The sequence below is a fragment of the Xenopus tropicalis genome, chromosome 5 (genome assembly GCF_000004195.4).
Source record: "Xenopus tropicalis strain Nigerian chromosome 5, UCB_Xtro_10.0, whole genome shotgun sequence".
Classification (NCBI taxonomy): domain Eukaryota; kingdom Metazoa; phylum Chordata; class Amphibia; order Anura; family Pipidae; genus Xenopus; species Xenopus tropicalis.
In genome coordinates, this window is record NC_030681.2 from 137,547,701 (window position 1) to 137,561,984 (window position 14,284).

Sequence of the window (14,284 nt, forward strand, 5' to 3'; positions counted from 1 at the left end):
CTATGCTTGATTTGTAATGCGTGGTGCACCCTAACAACACTTTTTTACACATTTTTATAAATATGCCCGTTTATTTTGGATACAGACTGCACATGCTAGGGGCCAACACAAGGTGGCAGCATAACATAAGCTGTAGAAAGGCAGCTACATGAACAAGAAAGGCCAATTTGATTTATTTAATATTTGTATTCATTTTGTGCTGAAATAGAGAGATTCTTGGTTGTTTAAATACTAAAAAAGTAGACATCTTCCCTACATAATAGTGGATTTAGTTTTGTTCTTCTTCCAACTTCTTCTTTCTTCTTCTTCTTTCTATTTCTTTTTCTTCTTCTTTTAGTTCCACCTCATCCTCCCCCTTGTTTATATTTGTGTGTTTATTTTTTCTTACATTATTTAATTGGGCAAAGAATTCCTATTTATGCGCCAGTGTGCTAATAACCACAGGTTGTTGACTCGTTCAATAGGCAGTAAATCATTAGGTAGAACTCTATATCCATTCAGTTGCTACAAAGAGGTTGGACAGTGTGACTGCAGCCTGGCAGAGCAGGGTGGTTTGGCAGTACTGGGACAGTTGGTAGGACAGGGTCTAAACAGCATTGCTGGCTATGTGTTAGATATATAAATCACTCTGAACCCAAAATTGTATCTAGAATCCCTGCCATCAAGCAAGAAAGAACCACTGCTGGTCACATAACCAATGGCTTCCCCTGCAAGCATAAAAAGTAACTTTTTCATAAGTAAAGTAAAACTTTTTTTTCTGTAAAATGTTACAGTTTTGCACATGATTGCACTTTGTATTCAGGCACAAAAAAATAACATTGTGTACCTTACACTGATGGGGAGGCTCACCTAACAAACTCCTGTGCCTCCAGGTTCACCCCTATATCTATGAGGAACATTTCTTACATATACTAAATCCAAGGAGGTAATACCAATGGCTACCAAGTGTTTCTATAGGTTACACAGTTGTAATTGTGTCACACACGCATCATGAAAGTGCCTGCTTAATTATTCATCACATACTAACTGCCAGTTATACCAGGAGGCCTTCGTTCCCACATTCTGCATATGAATAATGCAGGACCAATCAGCCATGCCAGATGCACGGGCCAAGAATAACTGATCAAGGCACAAAAAACATATTGGGATTTTAAGAGTGTTTAATTTTTAAGGTGGCCTCAAACTTTCAAAGTTATAAATCATCAGTTGTGACTGCAAAATGCTGACTGTGAACATCAGACAGGATAGTTCAACATGAAAAATGTATGACGTGCTTGGATTAAGAGGGTACTTAACCCTTTTACGTCTGGCGCCTCATTGATCTGCTGCCTTGCTAACATCTAACTGGAAACTTAGGGGCAAATTTATCAATATCCAAGCCCAAGATTTGGCCGTGATTTGAGAATTGATCTAGAACATATTTTTTTCAAACTCAAATTTTTGAGATTTATCAAACCAAAAGAGTCTTGAAAATGTAAATAAAAAACTTTGGTGACTAAAAGCTGCAGAGTTTCTATAGAAGTCAATGGTGAGTGTATCTGAAGCATTCCAGCAAGCTGATATTCAAGTTGTGTAAAACAGTCAACATCTTGTAGCTTCACTGAAAATGAATGGAACAATGCAATTTTGCTTTTCTCTATTATTAATAATATTGGCATCAAGCATCATTTCTACTGGTCAGGCTGCAGGGCCCAAACTAGGGGTAGGCAGAAGAAGCATGTGCCTAGTGTGCAAGGATTGGGGGGCACTAGGACCTAAGGCATGTACCTTTTTAACCCCCCTAACTTTTGGACCCTCTGTATCAGATCAGCAGCTGTTGCAGGTGTCAAGGAGATTCTGAGCGGGGACCAGGTATGAGGGTCAAGTTGTTGAATGGAGCACTGGGGGGGCTTCTTTGTCTACTTCTGTTTTACATGCAGCTGCTACACTGGGGTAAGTGATAACAGATATAGAATTAAAAGTAATGGTAATTAGACAGACTTTTGCATTTATCCAGTTTCATATAATTCCAGTATGGACATGAAAATGATAAAGTGTATAGGATGGGTACCAGGTGGCAGTCGAAATACCTCATGTGCCATTAGTGTCCTATATACAGGTATCGGACCCCTTATCCGGAAACCCATTATCCAGAAAGCTCCGAATTACGGAAAGCCCGTCTCCCATAGACTCCATTATAATCAAATAATTCAGAATTGTAAAACTGATTTCCTTTTTCTATGTAGAAATAAAACAGTACATTGGAATTGATCCCAACTAAGATATAAATCATCCTTATTGGATGCAAAACAATCCTATTGGGTTTAATTAATGTTTTATTGATTTTTTAGTAGACTTAAGGTGTTGAGATCCAAATTACAGAAAGACCCCTTATCCGGAATACCCTTGGTCCCGAGCATTCTGGATAATGGGTCCTATACCTGTACAAGTTAGTAAGTTTCTATCAAGCAAAGAGAGCCGAATAGGGAAAATATAGCTCTACAAAGTAATGTGATTAAGATAAAAATGGGAGAGCATCACAAGACAGCTCATGATATCTGCAGTTCTTTTTTGGCTTAAGTTTAAGAAGGCTGATTCAAACAGATATTCCAGATGTTATTTGTTCTTGGTGGACAAGAGCAATCTGTTTCCAAAAAATAATTTGTAAAGAAGCCCTGTTTGTAGAAAAGAGGAATACGTGTGTCTTCTAAAGGGTCATTTACAATGCCCTATGCAGAGGGCAACTGCAAAAAAGGTCACAATTGCCCATTTTTTGCACTGGGCCACTGTGAGGGGCATTTTGGATATAGCCACAGGCTATTAGAGGCCTGCAGAGTGCTCTTTGAGTGTTGAACAGCCTGCCTTATGCTGCCCTAGATTCAAAAGGGGTAGTGGGGATATAATTTGCTCCTGCCCCCTTCCTTGTGCATTATTGTGAGGAGGCAGGTAGGATGGCAGGATACACCCTGCTGTGCCGCTTTGAGGCTGAGCTCTTCAAAATAAAAAATCCAGTGCTCAGTGCAGAGAACAGTGTAGAGGGGGCACAGGTGTGCCATATTGCACCCCCTTACTCTTTTGCTCAGTTTGCTTACACATCATATACCTATTGCCCAAACTGCTACCAATTTAGTCTTAGGGTTTGGCTTTAAATCAAGCTCTGGTTAATATAAATATATGTCTCTGGTCAAAGATGCCTAAATAGCCCTTTAGGACCATGCCACACGGGGCTAATTCTCAGCAAGCGAAAGCCGTTTCGGGCAGAAATACACTACGTGTGCCTTCACCCCAATGGATTCAATGCATCCAGGCACAGGCACAACAGGTTTTTAGAGCGAAGGGGTTGATTCTTGGTGAGTGTTTTTCCGCTTGCTGAGAATCAGTCCTGAGTGGTAAAAGCCCTTAAAATTGTTATTTCTAAAATGATGCTGAACTTTTGGAAAACCTGACCATATGGGGGTACTTGTGTGTTAATAGCCTTCTAAAATGCATACGCTATTAAATAGAAGGTCCGTGACAGGCCACTTACCCCATGTTGCAGGCATAGGATTATTCAGGATAACCTGATTTCAAATAGTTTAAGTTTAAATATTGTTTTAAATATCAGTGAGTGTGATTTCTTCTGGGGTTGTTTACAGAGACCCAGGATGCAATGCAGGTCCAAGAGCACTAAGTCCTAGGTGCAAAGAGGCAGCACTGTGAATGCAATGCTGTTATTGGCTATCCCCCTCCTATTGTGCTTCAGGCACAGACCATTAGGACAAGCCAACCCCTCATTTGAAACACAAATAGGGGCCATGGCAGATATATGGGGAGTTCAATATAAAGGCCATTTTTAAAGATAGTGATCATTCTTAGCCCATGAAACTTGCACGATATATTATTAAGTATTGCATACACGATTAGAGGGATTCAGTTATGTTATATGTCTCCTTTAAGCAGGGATGGACTGGGGGGTGAAGGGCCCACCAGGGCTCCCGCCCCAGGGGCCCTGCAGGTGCCCCCGCCGGCCGCATCCCCTAAGTCTCTCCCCCCCCCGCAGGGGCCCCCCTAACCCCCCCTCGCAGCGCCCCCCACCCGACGTCCTCCCCCGAGCACGCGTAATTTAACGTGTCAGGAGTAGCGGTCGGGCAGGGGGAGCACAACAAGGGTCTGGTCTGGGCCGCCGGGGCCCACTAGAGCTGGGGCCCACCGGGATTTTTCCCGGTGTCCCGGCAGCCCAGTCCGACCCTGCCTTTAAGTTAGGGCCCCCTTATTCTATGACAAGGTTATACTTATAGGGAAATATTGGTGTACCAGCCGGCCCTACATTTTTAGAACCATTAATCCAAGTAATTATACTACTGCCAAGATAAAGGCAAAGAAGAAGGGCTTTATTTTCCAACAATAGACCTGCATTCATTTAAAAAAATGTGGAAATATTGTACTGCCCCACTGGGGCATATGTAGTTTCATATATACTTACTGTATTGATAACCCACAGTCTTACATTATCTTCTTTGTTTTACTTGACTCAGTATAGAGCCATCTTGTGTTATATTCCTGTGGTGCAGCATGTTTAAAGGGAAACTATACCCCCAGAATGAATACTTAACCAACATATAGTTTATATTATGTTAAGTGGCCTATTAAAGAATCTCACCAAACTGGAATATATATCAGTAAATATTGCCCTTTTACATCCTTTCCCTTGAGCCGCCATTTAGTGATTTGCTGTGTGCGCCCTCAGAGATCAGCTGACAGGAAATAATGCAGCTCTAACTGTAACAGGAAGTAGCGTGGAAGCAAAAGGCAGAACTCTGCCCATTCATTGGCTGATGGGACCTAGCATGTATGTGTGCCTTGGCTTGTTTGTGTGCACTGTGAATCCTATGATCCCAGGGGGCGGCCCTTAATTCTTAAAATGGCAGTTTTCTATTTAGGATTACCCAATGGCACATACTACTAAAAAGTATATTTTTATGAAAATGGTTTATTTAGATGAAGCAGGGTTTTACATATGAGCTGTTTATGCAATATATTTTTTATAGAGACCTACATTGTTTGGGGGTATAGTTTTCCCTAAACTTGCTAGCCGACACCCGACTCAGGTCACTGGTTACTAATGAGCCATGTGATCATCAGATAGGACAGCCCTTTACATTCAAATACAGGGACAGGGTAGGTTATCTTATATGCCATTCTCCTTTGTCCAGCCTAGGGTGTGAAGGTATTCTGTTTTTATCTCAAGGAAATATCTTTTGGCAGGGTCGGACTGGGCCGCCAGGACATTGGGAAAAAACCTGGTGGGCCCCAGCGGCCCAGACCCAACCCTTGCTGGCGTTCCTGCGGCCGATGGTGTTCCTCCCCTGACGTGTTAAATTTACGCACGCTCAGAGGAGGATGTCGGGTGGAGGCCCCTGCGGGGGGTTAGGGAGGCTCAGTGGGGGCAGTGGGTTAGGGGTGCAGTGGGGGTCCCTAGGAGATGCGGGGGGCGCACCTGCAGGGCTCCTGGGGCAGCAGTCCCGGTGGGCCCTGCACCCCACAGCCCTACCCTGTCTTTTTTATCTTACAATAAAGGTCAAGGAATTAGCTACTGCTAAACGTAAGTTCAATCCTATTTTCTTACTACAACTTACTTGAGGCAGAATAAATATACTTAAAATTTTTTTTAAACTTACAGTTTAATCAAATTTTGAAGATACACATTAAAAAAAACATAGAGAAAGAAAGATAAAAACAGAGTGAGGAGATAGAAGAGTACAAACACAGCACTGCTGAGGTCCCCGGACTAGAAATCAGTAATCCGAAAATGATGACTTTACAATGCAAAGTACACGGTGGGATCTGAACTAAACACCGAGATCTGCCTCGTACAGCTATTAAAAAAAGAACACCTTTTTCAAAAAATAGATTCTGGATTATTAAAAATGAAGGTCACGTACACAACATCTTGTTTTGGATTGGGAAAATCTCCAAATACTGTGAATACAGACGGGGAAGCAATGGTTGAGATGGTGTATGTTGTTCTAGTCGTTTGTAAAGCCTCACTCGAGAAAGTCGCTCCTCCAGTCCAGTCAGCAAAATCAGTTTTTGGGGTACAGATAAGCGGATCAAACAGAATACACACACTTATGTAAAAAGGCGCACGTGGAACAATGATTAATGATTGAATATCTGCCCCCCCAGTGAAAATATGCCATATTGTGAATTCCTTAAAGGGGTGGTTCACCTTCAGGTTATCTTTCAGTATTTTATAGGCAATATTCGTAGCAACTTTTCAACTGGCCTTAATTTTTTATTTTTTTTAATTATTTGCGTTCCTCTGATTCTTTCCAGGTTTCAAATGGAGGTCAGTGACCCCAGCAGCCAAAAAAAACAACTCCTCTGTGAGGCAACAATATTATTGTAATTGTTACTTTGTATTACAGGTATGGGATCCGTTATCTGGAAACCCAATATCCAGAAAGCTCCAAATTACAGAAAGCCTGTATCCCATAGACTCCATTTTAATGAAATAATTCAGATTTTTAAAATTGATTTTTCTTTATTTCTGTAATAATAAAACAAAACATTGTATTTGATGCCATCTAAGATATAATTAACCCTTATTGGAGGCAAAACAATCCTATTGGGTTTAATTATTACTTTATTGTTTTTTCAAGTAGACTTAAGCTATGGAGATCCAAATTACGGAAAGACCCCTTATCCGGAATACCCTTGGTCCCGAGCATTCTGGATAATGGGTCCTATACCTGAACTTACAGTATCTTTCTATTTAGGCCCTCCTCTATTCATATTCTTGTGTCCCTTTCAAACCACTGCCAGGTTGCTATGTTAAACTGGATCCTAGCTGCTGAAATTCTGAACGGGAAAGCTGCTGAACAAAAAGCACAATCGTTTAAAAAAAACCAAAAATGAAGACCAATTGCAAATTGTCACAGAATAGCACTCTGTACATCATACTAAAATTTAAATTAAAGGTGAACAACCCCTTTAAATTGAAACCCCTTAAATGTAAGGCAACCTTACCACTGAGAGCCCATTTTGGACAATATACAGCACTCCATGGTGCTTCTCCAGGAATACCCAGGCCCCAGGCCATTATCTGCTAACAGGAGTACAGGCCCAGGGTATCCGTTAAATAAATATAATCACGGGAACTGGAGGAGGTGCCTAACATTTGGCACCCCCCCACTGATTATAAGTTTCCTTCTCCTTTAGGTGGATTGAGTTGGTGAGCTATTGAAACTGAAGGTCTAGATAAAGTGTCCTCCATCTATTGGTAATGGCTGCCGATATTTATTGCACAAACACGAAGGAAAGATTCTCTCCAAAAGGATTTGTGACTGCTGATCTGTTCATTCTTACTCCATCCTTTTGCAGCTTGAAGGTGTGATGTTAAATACACAATCCCTGTCTCTTCCCAATGAATTATTCATGTTGGAATGTTAGTCAAGGCACCTTCCGCTGTACACTTGATTTGGGTCCCAGTCAATAAAGAACCAAAGATCTAATTCTAAACAGTAATGGAATAAACTTGATTTGTCTTTCAATTGTAGAGATGTGTTCCTTAATTTACTCTCCAGGACCAGTATGAATCCAGGTTTTCATTATACCCCTGATTGAACACAGACTTCATATACTTGTAGTTCAGTTCTTTAGACTGTTTCACTCTAGGAAATACCATCAATACTTATATGTCAGTGGTCTTGGGCTGCATTCCTACTTCTGCATCTAAAAGAACCGTAGGATATCAATATTGTGGGCTGAAACTCCATGGCACCAATGACCATTTCAGGTAATATGAAGAGAGAGGTCCAGCTGGTGGGTTGAGCAGTGTGAGTGTATGTTTGGTATCCTGACAACATTTCAATGTTGTACAAATCTACATATACTGGATGTCAAAGCTGCAGAAAACTTTCTATATATAAGGTTTATGAAATAAAAAAGCCTGGTCCCAGTTGCCCAAGAACAACTTTTTGTTTGCATTGAATGTGCCTATGACAAAATCTAAGAAGCACACGTGGCTCAAAAGGTTCAGATTAACAATGGGCGATGTGATTTTGCATCCAGTGTAGAAAGATCTGCCCACTTGCCGTTCAGAGGTCTTGTGTCTCAGTTATACTGTATTTGTGGCCTACATCTATTTGTTCTCGCTGCTCTACAATAACAATGGTGGGGAAAATGTAAGATATAAATGTCTCAATCTTTTGAGCCAAGACCCATTTGTGTTATGCTTTAACCATAACGTACAAGAGTAATTACCCCCACCCCACACACACAACCAAACAGTCATAATAACATGCACAAAGTCACAATGAGAGGTATAGTGTGTCCCAATGGCTATTTTAATCTTGTAATCTTGTAATTAAAACTGAATAGTAAAGGGCACATTAATGCTTAAGGCAATAAGCCCTTACACTGAAGGGCACGTTTTAGCATTTCTTGTTGGCTTTAATGGGAACACAGTACAATCTCATTTGTTTTTTTTCCCCCAGATTCCCAACATAATTGTGCCCATTGAACGTTGCCTTAAATTCTGTGCAATATCATATACAAGTTTTGCTAGTGCAAGTTGCATCTGCACCATTACAGGGGCCCTATGAGTGGAGCAAGGGAGCCCTGTACTGTATGGAACACCTGGGCAGTACCAGGTATAAGGCTCCACTGTGCCTTAGGGTGCTGCACCTAGTGTAAGACTCACAGTAATGGGTGCATTGCTCCTTCTAGGTATGGCGTTTCCATGCATATTTGCACACATTTTGCACCTAAGACTGCTTCTGCCCCTGAACTAACTATCTATTATTTTGCTATGTGGAAACCAAAAACCCATTCTCCATTGGAAAGAAAAGTCATTCCCCTAACACAAACCTTCCTTTTAGGAGCTTCTGTGAATTATGGCTTCTAGTCTGAACCTAAAATCCACATATTACACTCTTTACCTTCCCACACCTTACTGCATTGCTGATCATTTGTAAATTGTAATTAAAACTGTTATATCTGAACATATCTCCTTCAATGTGGCAAAATATTTACTTGCTGTGCATTAAGGAGCGTGATTGTGTGTGCCCCTGGCTTTGGGCCAGTCAAAAAGCAGAAGCTGCTTCTGGAAAATTATCAGAAAGGAATCACAAGACTGGCTCATCTGGTCAGCAGACCAAGCAAATGTTGCTCCATCACAACCCATTTAATATCTCCTATAATCTTCTAATAAGACCACAGCATATAGTAACTCTGATCATGGAACAAGGCCAAGGATTTAAAGGCAAACTAATCATTTAGAAGTTCTAGTGATCTTGCTGTTGCCCGCAGTGGAAAAGAGACACCAAGTGGTGGGTTGCCCTATATCGCAGTCACCTCTTAAAAAGGTAACAGTCCTGCACTTAAATCAGTTTTGCTCCACACAACGTACTCTACATAAATCTTACAGACAGACAGACATTTATTCCCTTAATAAAAGAAAATTTAATCTGGACGGATTCATTTGACTGGATGTGACGTCAGTCCTTCCCTCCATACCCAAAAGTTTTATTTCAGTGTTCAGAGTAAAGTCTTGGGTGCTATCAGAAACATAAAGGCAAAAACGAATACACCAGCCCAACAAAACAGGACACAAGAAGAGCACCCACTTGGGCCATATGGCCAAAATGCGCTGAAGACCATTGGTAATACTATATACTTAAATGCTTGAGCTGCATAAAAATAAATGAAATGTTCTGATCTATGCTTAAATGAAATATCTAAGGGAAAGTAAACTTTGGCTTACTCTATATTACAGCTATATTGCCAGGTAAGGGGGGAAAAGTTTCTACTGTGCGAGCAGTAATTTCTAGGGTCATTTACAAACAGTGGGCAAAGTCGCACAGGTGCACTAACCCATTTGTTAGTTGCCATATTGTTCCTACCTACATCTACTCTGCATGACCCCCAGCGTGTGTATGGGGGGACAGCTCTGTTTAGCGGTAGCATAGCCAGCAGCAGTATACTTCTTAATTTACAACTTCCTTCAAACTGTAAGTAGGGAGTTCCTGCACCTCTGTACAGGTTCTAGGTTCTGGGCTTAAGAGAAGTGGTGGGCAGCAACAATGTAAACTGGAAGTATAATGGTGGTTACACTATGAGGCCTAGTGTATGGGTTTGAATGGGTCTATACTTACCTATAAGACAAATAAAACAGATATCTTACTATTGATTATGGTATAGTCTAATACAGCTCTGCTTTATCGCAATGTTATCGCACTTCTTCCCTCCAGCAAACGCCTTTATTCTGCTGTATGCTCATCCTGGCGTCTGCTTTGGTTTTCTGCCTTCAGGAAATATGGCAACGTTAATATTTTCAGGGTTATTTGAGGTTTGTTTGGAGAGACACAGCCTTGGGTTTAAACAAAGCCATCAGGCTCTTGTGTGTAATGCACAGTGTCATGTTTATGTGCCTTTTTTTGACTGAAGTGGAAGCTTTTAACTGCAAGAACTGCAGGCGGTGGTTGCGTGGGGCAGCCCCAAGCTATTATTCCTATTTATTCCTGTACAGTCATCAGCTTAGGCCCCTGAATAGCTTTAATTGTAATCTTTAATTAATGCATCGTTTGACTGGGCAATTATTAAACGGCAAATGCTAATAGATGTTGAAACTGGTTTAAAATACAGATATTATGTACAGTGAAAATAAAGCAACTTAGTGTTAGCATTAGCAGTAACCACTGGGCTAAAGCCCCCAGCAAATAAGGGGATGTTGGGAGTTGTTATTTAGCAAAAGTTGCTGAGGCAGAGGTTAAAGATCCCTGAACCACGATGACAAGGGTAGTCAACTCCACTAAGGCAGTTATGTCCAAACCTTTCCATCCAACAACAAACCCTATTAAAATAGTGTTAGTACAGGTATAGGATTCGTTATCCAGAAACCAGTTACCCAGAAAGCTCAGAATTGCAGGAAGGCCATGTTCCATTGACTCCATTATAATCAAATAATTCATTTTTTCTCTGTAATTATAAAACAGAACCTTGTACTCGATTCCAACTAAGATATAAGTATTCCTTTTTGGAGGCAAAACAATCCTATTAAGTGTATTTAATGTTTAATTTATTTTTTAGTAGATTTAAAGCAAAGCATAGAGATCCAAATTATGGAAAGATCCCTTATCCAGAGTTTCCAAGCATTCTGGATAACAGGTCCCATACCTGTATTTAAATGCATAAATGCCCATTGTGCCACTTTCTAAACAGGGGATTTACACAGGACATTTAGGGGCAAATGTTAATGCTGTAATTTACAGCAAACTCCCTTTTCTTCTATTATACCAGCTGTGTGACAACTGCTCTATGTAGAAATATGGTTTTGTCCAGTAATGCCAAAATATTTTTTTTGCCTGGCACCAATACATAAACCAATCATCATAAACTGCCAAGTGGAATGACTGCCTTGCCCTCATAAGTACACTTCCTTAGGTGGCTATAAATCAGATCCAAAACCTAACTTATATACTGCCCCTGGACAAACCATTAACCTGCCAGCCTTATTTCTTTATCTCATTAGGTAAAGAAAGAAGGACAGCATGCACAATCAGCTACTGTCCTACATATGGGTCAGTCACCTTCGGAAATATCTATATATACTGTTTGGCTTGTACAATGCACCCCTTTAACAAAAGGAGCTTCACCTCTCTCACTCAGTCCAGGCCCAGACTAGAAATCTATGGATTCTGGCAAAGAGGGGCTGCTGTAAGATGCCATAGACAGTCACTATTTATTGGGCTGCTGGGGGCTGTTTGGGCCTCTGTGGACTTGAAATGCCAGGGCCTATTCTGAATCCCAGTCCAGACATGACTCCGTCCTTAAACATTTAATCTCCATTCCTTTAGAAAAGGTAGCACCAGAGCTGTCTTTAGGAGGACTAAAAAGAGTCAGTTGTCCAAGATACCCTGAAGAGCAGTGTTTGAGAGTAGGTAGGAGGAATAACAGTTATGCCAAGGCTAGACGGCACACTGGGGCAACATGGCTACACTCTTTCCATCAGCATAGCCCAACCTGTGCATTCAGTTCTTATTGAAGTTCCATTTCTAGCGCCTATCATCAGAAGTTAGGCAATATGCTGGGCAGCCTTAAGTTACATAAATAATGGCGATAGTCAAGTCTGTTTTGCCCTGGAATGCTTTACCAGTAAAGGCTTATATTCGAGCTGGGTATCAATCACCCATGATATTACTCTTCCTATTGATAACTCTGTATGAACTAATAAGTAAAGCAGTAACTTTATAACCTTCTAGACTCCAAAGCTGCTGTTGTATGAGCCAACTGTATGAGCTAGTTCTGTCCTAAGCTCCCTTTGTATACCAAATACTGTATACAGGGTACTCTCCTGGGTACCATGAAACGGCACTTCTATAGCTTACAGAGCTGCAACCCCAATTCCCATGCAAGCTGAAGAAGTCATAAACCTTTGGCCTCCAATTTTTGTATATTGTGAATTAGAAATCCTGCCGCCATACATAGCTCTCATTTCTGGGGCTAGCAAACCAATGCCTGGATACAATACCTAGGTCACTAACAAAACCAGCTACTTACTGTAATACAATATTCTTGTAGCTGACACTTGCAACATACCATGCAGTTAACAAAACGTATGGCTCCCCGGCCATTGTTGGACTACATCTGCTGGCTGGCAAGGGACACTGGCATTGTAGTACATCAACCAGAGAGAGACACATTATGCAGAATTCCAGTCTTTAAAATGTATCATGATTTCTATTAAACAAGAACCCCGGGCAATATATTTTCCCTTAGAAATGGCAGCAGATAGCATTCCATATTGCTATTGTACAAAAAGGTCTTTCCAAATGAACTGGTTCGGTTTTTAACCCGTGCAGCTGTCCACTATTTTTGCTTCAAGTATATTTCTATTTACTAATTTCATTTACAAATTTAGTAGGCGGAAATCACTATCTTCGTTGGCGACGCGCTTGTAGAAATGACAAAATGTACACATGGGCGCACCGCCTAGTAATTCCATTCAGTACGTGGATGGATTAAGGCAAAGGGCTGAACAGGATTTTTCTAGTTATCTACATTTCAGTGACGTTATCGTTTAACCCCTACAATGCCGTTAGACAACATACGCTCATCAAAGGAACACGTACATAACTTGGCCCTTGGGACGCATGTTACAAGTCCTGAGTGCCCATTATAAAATAATGGAAATATTATGTGTAAGGCTAGGCCCACGTGGCGAGGCATTGCGGGGTTAACGATCTTCCTTTGCGTTTGGATCCTTACATAGAATGTATTGTTAATACCATCATGTCCTGTGCACAATTACAAACCAGTTAGAGGTTCTAAAAAAATGGAATTTAAAAAACATACAAAAGGCTATTCCCCTGTCATTGGGCAGCACTGGGACGTCGCCAGGCTGTCTCTTCCCTCTGATTGCTGTTGTTGTTTGTGGTGGAATGGCTGTTCTGTTCTGAGATATTGTCTTCTGTTCTCTGGTGGCCCACTGGCTGAGAGATGGGTGCCTTCTCTTCTTCTCTACCCTTTTTCCTTGCCCGAGCTGGCATTGCGAGCAGCACCAATATGCAGGCAATGTGCAGGCAGTAGTACCAGAAGCTGCATGAAGGGAGATTGTATTGTTAGATAGGTAATACAGTAAGAACTCAAAGAAACAAATGTCTCGGGGAGAAAGACAATAAAGTACTTTGACAAAGGAAAACCTGTGTATTTCATGTTCAGCTCTTTTAGAAATTGGGCAACATTATTGTATATCTCTGGGATTTGAGCACCAAATATTATCCTGTGTGCTGTTTGACACAGGGATTCAGTAAGCTTATATTATGTCCCATTGCCTTTCAGGGCAACTTGTACTGAAGGAGATGTTAAGAAATATGTACAACCCGAGATCCTTTAGGTTAAAAATCTGCTTGACTGGGGGTTGTTCTTATTTTGTTTTATTAATGTTTTGTCTTATTTTTCCTCTTATGATCGAGTTAATTCTCAGAATATTTTACTGAGAGTTGCTCTGCCTGCCCCTATGACCACTCAATGACCCAACCATTTTTACTTGTTGGATCTTGATAATATTCCATGAATCAACCCGAGCATTCTGTTCATGGAAGGATTAAGGCAATGGGTTGAACAGGATTTATATGAGGCTCCTGAAATTATTCCTGAACTCAAACGTTCAGTATAATTAATAAGAACTCCTCCCACTCAAAGAGAAGCTGGGAGCTGATTTTTAACCTCGAAGATCTCAGTTTGGACATATTTTATCTTCTTCGGTGCACCTTGACCTCCAGTTGCACAGACCTTCAAGGGAAAAGGACTTTACATTTTTGTT

General features: G+C 41.0%; 1 protein-coding gene across 2 annotated transcripts in view; it reads right to left on the reverse strand.

Annotated features, from left to right (window-relative positions):
* Positions 1 to 6,256: 6,256 nt before the first annotated feature.
* The window catches only part of mboat2 (membrane bound O-acyltransferase domain containing 2), a 93,725-nt gene continuing 85,697 nt past the window's right edge, over positions 6,257 to 14,284 (reverse strand). Inside the window, 1 exon segment of one of the 2 annotated variants that reach the window (NM_001102685.1) lies at positions 6,257 to 13,557. In NM_001102685.1, coding sequence (NP_001096155.1) covers positions 13,332 to 13,557 — 226 coding nt within the window. In that variant the 3' untranslated portion in view covers positions 6,257 to 13,331. 2 annotated transcript variants of the gene reach the window in all.